Source organism: Rhopalosiphum maidis, chromosome 1 (assembly GCF_003676215.2).
Source record: "Rhopalosiphum maidis isolate BTI-1 chromosome 1, ASM367621v3, whole genome shotgun sequence".
Lineage (NCBI taxonomy): Eukaryota > Metazoa > Arthropoda > Insecta > Hemiptera > Aphididae > Rhopalosiphum > Rhopalosiphum maidis.
The window spans coordinates 2938413-2951831 of NC_040877.1; the positions used below are offsets into that span (position 1 = coordinate 2938413).

Genomic DNA, 13419 nt, shown 5'->3' on the forward strand with positions numbered 1-13419 from the left:
TCAAAAACACATCACGTAATTTTAAAAATATAAAATGTATATTACACTGCGTTTTATGAATATTGTAAGTAATTTATTTTTATTTATTAGAATATTTAAATCACAACATAAAGAAGCAATAGTCTAACAGCACTCGGCGCTCTATTATTCACATCCGGTATGCGTAACGCATTAATAATTAAAAAACAAATTAAAAAATGTGTGCACGCATCCGCACTTGAATTATTATTATTAACATGTTCAATGAAAAACGAAAATAGAACTTAAATTAAATATTTTACTATACAAAATATCACTATAATATCACCTCATTAAATGTTTTATAGGACTGTCACAACTTGAAAACAAAAACCTTGAAAAAATCGCTCTGCTGTATAGTAGTTACGTTGAGCACTCCTAGTCATGAATAGGACCTCACTTTTATGGATGTTACAAATTTTTTTCCAATGATAATTAATAAAAATGTAAACGATGAAAAACGATTATGAATAAAGACGGCGTGACAGCCAATATTAATTTTAAGGATCTTTTGGAATATAATATTTATATTTTAATTACTAATTAGTAATTTATTTCTCCATTAATAATAAGGTAGTCTTAATTAATTTTTACCAATCTATATATTATAATATAATACTAATTGTAGTATTATTTCATATAATATTTATAGTCGTCATAAAGCTGTAATTAAGAATTTCACGCCATTGTCTCGTGGGTATCAAATTCATGAATCGCCCCAACTTCAACGCATTTTTATTTTTATCGTAATTTATCGTTTGTGATAACGATTAGAAAAATCCATTAAAACTGCACATAAACCTTAAGGGTTTAAACATCTATAAAACTATCCAAATTTAAGACAATATGGATGTACTTTGTTCTTTATATTTATTAATGTACAATATAATATCATGATTAAAATTAAATTAAATTTACAAAAAAAATAGCCCTCCCTTCATTAATTTAATTTAAACTTTATTTAAGCTCTTTTAAGTGCAGCTCAAATATAATTTACCTACAAAATTACTAATAACACACAATTATACTCACACAGACAAGTTTATTAATTATTATTTACCATGAACAAATTAAATTAAATTATTATTAAATATTTTGATATTTCTAGTACCTAATTATTGTAAAAGCATATATTTGGATTTAAAATCATAAAATTTAATACAATTATAAAGTTATGTAATATTTAAATTGTAATATTAAGTATATATTTACAATAAGTTGTAATATTATTATATTATTGTACATAGTTCATAAAGCTGTATATTATTTTCCGGTATAAAAAATATTACATATAAATGGAAAATATCTAACATGCATAATATTAAAATTTATAATAAAGTCAATATTTTTGATTAACAATCAACAATATATCTCTAAAATTGTTTGTGAAATCCTGACAGTCATGTCTATTTAATTGTTAAAAATAGACTTATTTTGATTAGTTTAAATACTTAAAATGATTTGATAGTTTAATTTAATAATATCTATACTTCATAACAATTAATAACAACAATAAATTTGCCATCATTTAGTAATCATCTATATGTCTTCATATATATTTTATTTACCAGATTTTACTTAGAAAAATTTGTATTTTTGTTTTAATAGTTTTATTTAGTATGACACCCCTTGGTAATTTCTGTTACCTACTCTCCTTAAAACCAATCGTGAGCTGTTATTAACTTGACATGCTCTGACGTGTGCAAAGACATGCGGATGTATCGAAAACCAGTGTCGATCGATCACGACCTCCGGTGCGAGATGACACTAAGTGCAACCATCCGACAACGGATTTCCGTCGTCTAAATTATACATAATATTGGGTGAAACACATTACATTGAAATAGAATGGGGACCGAAGGGTGCTTACCTGTTTTTTTTTCATCGGTAAAATATTCTACTAACAATATAATATAACAGTTAGAAGAAAAAAAAATTAAATTTTTAAAATGTATTGTTGTAAAAAAAAACTAATTAATTATATCTTAATTTTATTTTATCATTTTGATCATAAACGATAAACCTCTAAGAATTCCAGTCAGATGGTGAAAAATAATAAATTTGTTTCGCAATTGAAATTGACGGATTTATTTGTAATAAATATAATATAATAATTTTGTAATATTTTTTATTTGAATGAATATTTATGTTATTGCATTAATCAAAACTATATGAATAGTGTAAGGGTGATGGTCCTCATACTTTATATCATTTTACTCTATTCGTGTTTTCTGTGATACATTATTGCAGTATTTGATTGGAAATAGTCATAATTTAAGTGAATCTAAATATCCTAAATATCCTATCAATGCATGATTGAGCCAAAAGGTACAATAAAGTACCGATTCAAATTTGTATTGACGTATAGATTATTATGACGCTCACGTGTATATTATTTAATATTTTTATCACGAAATGAACAAATTGAAACTACGGTGACCATATAACATTATTACACTACTTTGTATGTCTTGTACCGTGTTTTCGTTTACGTTATTACGCTATATTCTGCAGAAAATCGAAAAAAAAATGAATAAACCAAATTACCAATGCTGTTTATAAACAATACATTAAAATGTAATGCCTATACAAACGATAATATCCAATTTTAAAGATATAAAATAATTTTTTTAGTTAAAAAGACATTATAAAAATGATAATAAAGTAAATGTCAATTATTAGTATTATTATTCTTTAAGATAAAAATACATATATCTAGTTTAATAAGGGATGTTTTATTTATATACAATATAGCTTGTTGACGTGGAAGAAGAATTCAGTAAGGCACTTTGGAATGAGGTTATAGTTAAATTATGTATTGCATTTGATTTAATTTATTCAGAGTTGAATACCATGGGTTTAAGTAGAAAATTATAGAATTTTGAGAGGGATTTTGAAAAATTGACTTAAAACGGGACTGAGAAAGTAAAGTCGCCTATTTGGTTTTAATTTAGCTAAGTGGATGTGTTTTCCCACGTTAGAAGTTTGTTAAGGTTAGGTCTAACTGGTCTAAGTATTTGGTTGTATCAGAATTTGGTATAGGTTCAATGTTTAAATGCACTAATAAGAGGTTGACTACTCGGAGAGCAAAATTAATGTGGACAGATATATCATATTATATTTTTGTTGATTTTGGCGTACTTGTGATAATAATAGTAGGATAATACAAAATTTAAAATTATAAACTACGTTACTTACGTTTTTATTTTTTTAGAACGCTGGCGTACATCTGTTTTCGTTTTTTGTCCTGTTATTTGGATCCGCTATATTACTCGAAAACACCACAACGGGATCTGGAATCGTACCAGCAATCAGGGAAAGCATGATGAACTTGATAATGCAATCGCAAAACGAAGCCGCTACAAATACGTTAAACATGATCCAAGAATCGGTAAGTAAAAAATAATATTATATTTTTATGTTTTATTTCCAATATTATATTTATAATTTATACCTAATAAAATGTATATTGTTGTTATCAACATTTTTATTCTATTAATAATATTATAATATCATAAGGTTCTAAAAACTTTTATACATTTCGATTTTATAGAATTAACGTTTCTAAGATAGGATTTTTGTATATTTATTTTCTTAAAAATAAATAATTTGTCCAAAAAGCGTTGATAAGACATATGTAACATTATAATATTATGTTATATAATATATATTATATGAGTATAGAGCAATTCTTTTGTAGAATAACACTCATTATTTCGAAATCTATTAATGACAGTGAAAATATTTTTCTACATTATTTTCAGTCAAAAAAAATATGTTTTTATCGTTGAAATTTATTTCTTTTTTCTTTCTTTTTTGAATGACAAAATACATTTTTAATTTCATATACTGCTTCAAAAATTAAAAAAATATATCATTTTTTTTTTTCAATGTTATTAGATTTTAAAATAATGACTATTGTTTGATAAAAGAATCACTCAGTATTTCTTCAAAATATTGTATTTATTTTATCACAATTTGAAAAAATCGTGTTTTATTTTTATCTGAACTCAATTTAAATTGCAACGTATATTAGGTCATGTACATATATTATATTTATACATTTTATAATACATACGTATTTTATTAATTATCAAATATCATAATTGGTTATAACATTATTATTTTTAAATAATTATAATATTATTGTTAGTGCACTCAATCATCATGAATGGTTTTTGACTATGTGATGAGTTATTTCTGAATATTTATGTATTCATCTTTATTAACGGGTGGAGCCCTATATACAACAATAATTTTAAATATCGATTAATATTATAGTCAGTATTATTGTTAAAATACGACGTCAGGAGTTCATTATTTCTTGCCGTATATTATCCAATGCAATACTTTTTTTTTAACAATAATAATAAAATATATATTTTAACTTTTTTTTATATTTGATGAAAGAAAAATACATGATAAAATATAGTGTATCTTCAAAACCCCACACAATGAACAATATTTGGATATTAATATACCTGTCTCGTACGGAAAATAATTATTTCCGTTGAACATTATATATATATTTTCTCACACAAAGGACAAAAGTATTGGGATGAAAGTAACAATAAAAAAAATGTATTTTTGTACTATAACCTAAATTCAAACGCAAATCATATGTATTCATTACTATTTAGTTAGCTGCGCTATTCCTAGAATTATTATAATAATATGTACTACTATAAATTGAAAATTGAAATATCTACACTCGTAAAATAATGAAAAAAATTATTTTATTTAACAATATAACGCTGCTCATATAAATAAATATATATATGTATGTATTTTATACTTATACACTTTACATTTTATATGCATTTCTCATAATTATTCAATAAAAAAAATTTAATAGAAAAATACAGTCATAATAATAATTTAATAATAATATATATGTAATATACTTTGTATTGTTTGTTAGTACCTACCAGTTCTTATGGTTTACGTTTTGGCTATTCCTCAATGATACTAAATACATTATTCTAACTTTGGTTCCAAATTCGAATAAAGTATAGCCCAGCGGTTCTCAACCTTTTTATATTCGTGTACCACTTACACAGTTTGAAAATGTTTACGTACCACCTGACTATTTGTTTTACTTATTAATAATGTATACGTTTATGTTATATGTATAGAATTTCATTTTATTAGGAATTAAAAAATGATGGGAATTAAGTATTTAATGTACAAAAAGAAATTAAATTAAATTAAAAATGTACAATTATTATTATTATTTATTATTACGATTACAAACGACCTTCACACTATCAAATAAACCAAATAATATTTAATGATAATAATGATTCATTCCAATTTTTTTTTATAAAGGGAGATCTTCGTCGCGTACCACTTATGAGCTTTCCACGTACCATTAATGGTACGCGTACCACAGGTTGAGAAGCACTGATATAGCCCATTAATATTATTGTTTATTATATATATTAAAGATTAAAATTATTCATATCAACTTATATTATTGAACATATATTTCATCTTAAATTTTTTTGTCTTCATTTTTAAATTGTAATAAATTTATACTTAGAACAGTTTTTAAATGAAAAGAATCTTTTTATGTTGTCACTAAACATAAATACTTTTTTATATTCGAGTCCTCTATAATGTCAAGGTACAATTTATACCTAATTAATACTTAATTATTACCTATTTAATCGTATACCATATTATGGTAATATATAACTGGTTTTTTTTTTAACTGACAACCACCATTTTTTTATACATTCAAACGTTTACATCGCAACAGGGTATTTTTGATAATATTATTATTTAAAAATATAGTTGTTTTAATTGTTCTCAAAAATTTCAAAAATAAAAGTTCATAAAAACTCTTTATGAGACATAAACATGGAACAATACTTAACGAACCACCTTATACGCATAAGCTTATTATGAGGCATTTTAAAAGTGAGTATTTTTTAGATAGATTAAGTTCTGTCTTCAGTACTATTATAAAAAATCGTATTTCTGTGTATATAGGTTTAACATGTAAAAAATAACAGTGAATACATAACACTGACTAGACTATAGTTTGAATAAACTGCTATTAGCTTAATATGACAAGTTAACTAATGAATCTCTTATCAGTTATTCAGTTATGCACAGAACAAACATATAGAAAACGTTGGTTTTACGATAAGTCAAGTTCTGAGAAATCACCAACTTTTGGCTAAAATATAATGTATAAAGTAAATATTTAAACTAATAATAAATTCATAATCACACGCGTCATACGTGATACACACCAGTTTTTACTTACATCTGTGTACACTTGTGCACTAAGTACATTTGAAAAATACGTTATTTTTTATATTTAAAAAAAATTTACCTATTTATAGATTAAATATACAATTTAAAATCACAGTTTTAGCCATAATTTCGAGTGTGGAGTTTAATATCTGATTGTTGAAAATGCACGACCCAACACTATAATATTCTAATTTCCGAAAATAATACGTATTTTACACAAGCGTGAATGTAATAAAATGTTGAAATTAATTCCGTCGTCATTGGCGTAGCATATACATGCAAAATTATATTATACACTATTTATCGTTATTGTTATAACCTTACAACGCATATACACCTGAATATCAGCTATGTATATATTACATATATTATATTAATGTATAATACGGGTACGTGTATAGTTATGGCGTATGCGACACCGTGTTCGTTGAAATACAACGAGGATGTAATTATTTTATTAATTATTTTCGATAGCGCGTAGTATGGCTAGATGTTATTAATTTTCAAATTTTCACTGGAAATATTAAATTTTAATCCACCAAACAAACAGAAGCACGTGGCCTGGATGAAACCACACTCTACGCAAGGGGGTAACCAGCTAACCTAAGAGTACGAGGAACCCATGACCCACCACACCAAAAAAAAAAAAAACACACACACATCACCGAAATGTCAATGAAAGCTGCTGATTTCCTGTTTTATACGGTAAACACATTTCAAAAGTGTGTGTGTGTTAAATACAATTAAGTTAGAGTGATATCGCACATTGTACCAAGGTACTTGATGTTGACAAAATCAAAGCCTAATCCGATAAACACGAGCCAAGCGATATTTTTAATCAGTAACAAACCAACTAGCAGCGAAGTAATTTGATTTTACAAATAATGTTAACATTATGCAATATGCACAAATATAATATATATAATCTCTACGTACATAATATAAATAATATAATTATGTACGTACATTAATCTCATATTGGACATTAACTGGCAATGTTTATGATAAAGAGCAAAAATATTTTAAAAATTTGTATATTATGAATGTTAGGGGAAGGTTACACCTCTTTTATCTGCCTGTTTGAATGAAAACGTTCATTAAAATTAAACTAAATCTCCGCTATATTGGTGTAACCGATATCAGCTAGTCGTCGTCGAATTAGGACGAACTAAAGTTTTGATCGTTGGGTCTGAGGTATAATTACAAAGGCATTTACGCGCACTTTCCAATTAGTAATGTGGTCAAAAGGTTTGAGTAGGTGCAATATATCACTATACATTCAGGTTATGGCGGGTTATCTGAGAAATTGTTTCGATACGTTTAGAAATGAATAGAAGTTATTTAGATGAGTCGATGACGTGTATATAATACAGTGGGGCACCAGATATTTTTTTTTATCGTGGACGATACCGGGCCAAATTTTTTTCTGCTGAGGCATTTATGTATGGCTACTCGATCATATAAATATTTAATTTGAATATAACAATCAAACTTAAAATAATATAACTTAATTATTATAAAAACTCTTTAAATTATTTAATACTATTTTATATATTAATAATGATTTCTTTATTTACTCACATATTTTTAATATTAAATAATAAGGAGGGCAATGCAGGGGGAAACTCAAATTTTGGTGGGCACTTTCTCAGCCTTGCTCCCGTTTAGCGCCACCACTCTAGATTCTAAGAATGTAACTTCATTGTATTAGTATATCCAGTCACTTTTGATTTGTACTGATAGACGAGACGCAATCGAACACAAAAACCTTCCTGCAGGAGTCCTTCTACAGCCGATTATTAGTTATGAACGACACAGCAGAATATGAATATTCACAACAAAATTTTGATTGGTCGATTACTTTTTTCTTTTTTTTAAGTATAATAATATCAAATCAACAGAAATATCGATGTGTTTTTATGACTACCTATAGGCTATTACGATTTGAAAATATTTAAACAATATTGTGATGTTCATTATTTTTTTATTTACGATATTAATTAATTAATATTTAAATAACTATTACACATCCATATACCCAGTAACTAAATATACCATAACAGATTTGCCAATTTATTTTTTCTCCATTTAGAAACGCGTTAGAGTCGTTAGAGATAAAGCACAGCTTTTACGGACATCATAAACAGAACAAAGTCAAACAAACCAATTTCCGTTGTGTATTCTATACGCTCAGATCGTTTCAATGATACATAATCCTAAAATACAGCTGTTAAAACGCCGAATTGTTCAACTGGAAACTGTATCAAGTGTCATCTTATTAAACCGATGACGTACAATCGAAATGCATCTTCGAAAATACATATTATATACGAGTATATTCCAGTATAATCGAAAATGTTTTAAATGTCCAGTAAAGTAAAATTTGTTTCCTATTCACTGAAAAATAAAAATATTAACGATGCTGAAGATAAAACTACTTACCAAGGTACAGATAAATAAAACCATACCTGGAGAAATTGTGTGCATTGTATAATGTATACAATGCACTCTATAAATCATTTTTCAATACGGCTTAATAACTCGTGAATGTTGTAAAAATAATGTAAAATCTGGAAATACAACGAAACCAAATAGAAAAAAATTGTCTAAACAAAACAAATTTAAAAGGATCCACACTCTTCAAAATCTAAAAATATATTACCACCCAGGTTACTATATAAACATTTTTATACATAAATATATCTAAAAAAATAGTTTTAAACATACTAATATCCGTGAAAATAGAGCATATAATTCAGGTTGAATACAAAAAGAATACTTTTGGAAAAAGTTTGTAGATTATTTAGATTCATATTGAATTTTAATGCAATATGCCTTTGTTTTAAAAATATATAAATATTCTCTATATTAATAAAAAGTCTATTTTAAACTGGTTTTCAGGTGAACTTTTATCTTAAGTTTTAATAGAAGTCGTATAAAATGTATAAATAATATTATTATTATTATGTATAAATAATTTAAAAATTTTAATTGTTAAATTCATTAAAATATTTTGAATGTAATAAATAATAAAAAAAAATTTAAAAATAAAATAAAATATTATATAGATGTTTTATTTAATTTTATCATAACTAATAACATGAACTTCATATAATTTAAAATTTTATTTTATAAATACTGTGAAAAATTACGATAACAACAAAGCTCCATATTGAGGTTTAGACATTTAGCCGTTTAGGAAACGTGTTGTATATGGCTATTTAGACAATACAGTGAGAATTTCTATATAGTATCCTTTGAATTATAAACTATAATGTTAACGGTAAACTAGGAATTCCAATAAACATAGTTCAAATAATAATATTGTCTGTTTTAATCTAATTTATACATTTTTAAATAAATAAAATATTAGTTAATTATATTATATAACATGGTTTTGAAAGATTTACCACTACAATTAATATCATAAACATAAACTTATTACATGCAATAAATAATTATGATTACTATAAACATATTATAACAGTCATCTGGAATTAATTAGTTGTTAGCGTGATAGATGATGTTGACATGGATCTACTGAAGTATGTCATCTAGTACACTAATGAACAAATGAACTATCCGGATGTCTATAACATGTTCAAGTAAGCATTTTTAAGTATGCTTATATTTTTTTTATGTGTTTTTATGTTGTTATACATCCGTTACAATTCGTTTTAAAATTACCTACTCGTTAATCCAAATCTTTTTTTACGAAACAGCTCTATATAGACACCTGAAATATGCGTTTAAAGGGTAAACAGTTAACACCGCAAACACGGCACTATACATATTTCATTGTATTTAACAACAATAACAATATTATGACATATATTATACATATGGTACATATTCTGATATTAAACCCATTTATATTTGTTACTCGTTTTTTAATTAAACAAACGCATTTATTATCCACAAGTCACGTACAGTTTATATGATATTTTAATACATTTAATAGAACATTAATTAAAACTATATTTTAAATTATTAAACATAGAAATTGATTGTATATAATTAAACTGTTAAACCAGTTTTAATGCATTATCCGTTATATAAATATATCAACAGGTATACCATTCCTTAAAGTTATGTTATTTTCTCATAGTGACTATTATTAAAGGTATTTTTGGAACTGTAAGTTCAATTAACATGAAGTATTTAATATTGAAACACCTTTTAATAAAATGTTTAATTAACTAAAAAAAATGACATAAAATAATTAGATATTAAACATTTTTCCATATTTTTGTAATCATGCATAAGATTATGAGTCAGAATATTCCTTACAATAAATTGGCATTTTTGCTAACGATAATTATGATATTCGTCAAAAAAATACCATACTTAACTATAATAGAATACATAATATTTTACATTTAAATTAAAAATAATGTCATAGAATATCGATGATTATTCTCAAAACTATATTTTTAATATTTTAATCACAATATATTAACAACAATACCAATGTTTTTACTATATTGACGTAATATTGTTACCAAAGGAGTTACATTAAGTTAGATAATACGAGTGTAATACTTCACCAAGAATTCCTATTTATAACCTAACATATTAATATCTGTTTACTACCAGTTTCAAAGGGAATGCCCAGAAAAAATTCTGGTAAAATAATATATCAGAAACGAACAATAAAGAATGAACTCGACCATTCAGGAGTATAAAAAAAATGAAAAGAAAAGAGAAAAATGCTTTAAAAAAAGTCTTTGTAAATTACAGTCCTCGAGCATCCAGGAAATTCAGGAAAAATGAATGCACAATATAATATAATAAATATAATAAAAATAAAATTGTGTATATTACACAATACACTTTGCTACCATAGACAACTGAATGTTTTACAACTGAATTCAGTAGAGATACATTAATATACAATATTATATGTTCAAATTTATTGTAAAAATAAAAAAAATAAAAATCTGTTTTAAAAAATGTGTACATCAACTTTATTGTTCTTTATATTTCAAACATAAATGATTTCTTTGTATATTTACATAATATTTGGATAGAATTAAAAATATTATTATATTGTCATTCAAATAATTTAAAAAATATAACCATGAAAAATATTAATAATATTAAATAATATTTTTTTACTTCCAAAAATTGTCTTTAATAAGTTGTGATAACTTTAAATTATGTAAAACAACTATTTCCAAAAAAATCGATACTTAATGAAAAAATGGATGTTTACATATAAAAGAATACTTATAATCATATTATAATCAATACTTATATTCATGCACGAGTACAATTTACACTAGATTGTTAATTTTAACTACACACGAATGACTGTAATCACATCATTTTAAATGAAGAAAAAATAAATATATCGACCACTTAAAAAATAGAAACTCAATATAATTAGGTTAGGAAATTCAAATTTGTATAATTCATCAATTTGAGTATATCTGCATCGAAATTCTTTACATTTACAAATAATAATGTTTTAAATTCGATGATGTACTTAATATTTTTTTTATTACACCACACGTGAAATGTGTCACTTGAAGGTTACGTTTGAGTTTCATCAGAATTTTTTTCTTTTTCTATTTATCATCCTTGCAGATATTTTTCACACTAAATACATAGGTACTTAATACTACTACTTGTACTTAACGTGCTGAACGTGGCCACCTCTTCTAGTCAAAGTTCGTCGTTCTTCGCGTAGGATCAAACGAAATAAATAAAAAAAAAGGTGTTAAGCATCGAAAACAAACAAAAGTACACGTATACCTAGGGAAAAGCCGCTTTGAAATCTTTCTGCAAATAACCATTTTCCAAGCTTGTATCGACGGCATACACCATTTTGCCCAGCGGATTATATCACTATTCCGGTGCACTGTAACGTGCATGTACGCACGAACGTTTACATTTTGACGGCAGACAAAAACTCTTCAGAGACATATAAAACATATCATATGTGTGTGCCTACATTTTTTATCAAAGTAAAATAATAATGATAGGTAAATCGATGTTAAATTCAATTTTGTACGAATTTACAGGTAGACATTTTATTGCAGTCGTCGCAGATAACAATAGGTAGGTAACAATATTCTCTTTACAAACTCGATAAGGTACGCGTTCGGCGACAGCTCAAACTATTACGGACTCGACCGGGTTATAAAAAATATTATAATCCATCATTTAGTGACAGACGGCCGGAGAATATAGCTCTGCTTAATATTTGACAAAAATGCGATATTATTATACAATACGGCATACACCCTATTATAATAGTCCCAAATGTTTTGGTAAAACCATATCAAACCAAAATAGACCGATTAAATGATATTATATAATTAACCTGCATTAGAAGACAAAACACCGGAAATCGGACGTGAACCATACCTATATATATTTAATTGTTTATTATTTAATAATTTATTTTTAACAATATTATCTGTAGCAAGAAAAATCAATACAAACGCACGGAAATTCTAATTTACAGATTATTATGAACCGTTAGATTTTTCAACTAGCAAAAATCATTTAATATTCATACTATTGGCTTATTAATTATTCACAATAGGATAATGTATAGGGAATTGTAACTTCACAATACAATAGTTAGTCAATTATGTATTTTCACTTGCCACTCATGTTGCGCAAAATTAACCAAGATTTTCACAGCGTAATCAAACAATGTGAAAAACCCTATGGCCAACCTGCGGCGTGCTACCTTTTGCGGTAAATTTGATGTTTTTCAATGATATACTACTAGCGCCAGATAAAATACATATTTATTACATTATTTTAAAACGAATACATGTGTTTATTTTTTACGGCTCTTGTTCGTTTTGCTTTTTATTTGGCAAAATATAGACCCTAATATTATAACCTTTACGTTATAAATTTTCGTTATATTCTTGACCTGTAAATAATTCTCGTTTTTTTTTTTTAAATTTAACTCGGACTATTAAATGAGTTATTCAATTTTGAGAACATTATATTAAACAAATACTCGCAAAATTTTTTTTGATTCGTTAAATTTTTTTTTTTTTTGCTGTACAACGATTTCTAGACAAAAAAAAGAAACCGACACTTATTATATCGAATAATTCATTTAACATAACACTTATTATTTAAATGTTCAATAAAAAAATATTTATTTTT

General features: G+C 25.5%; 1 protein-coding gene across 1 annotated transcript in view; it reads left to right on the plus strand.

Annotated features, from left to right (window-relative positions):
- Positions 1-13419, plus strand: part of LOC113549048 (tetraspanin-2A) — a 152453-nt gene that overhangs the window by 121314 nt on the left and 17720 nt on the right. Inside the window, exon 3 of the mRNA XM_026950195.1 lies at positions 3233-3409. Coding sequence (XP_026805996.1) covers positions 3233-3409 — 177 coding nt within the window. The remainder of the gene's footprint in view (positions 1-3232; positions 3410-13419) is intronic.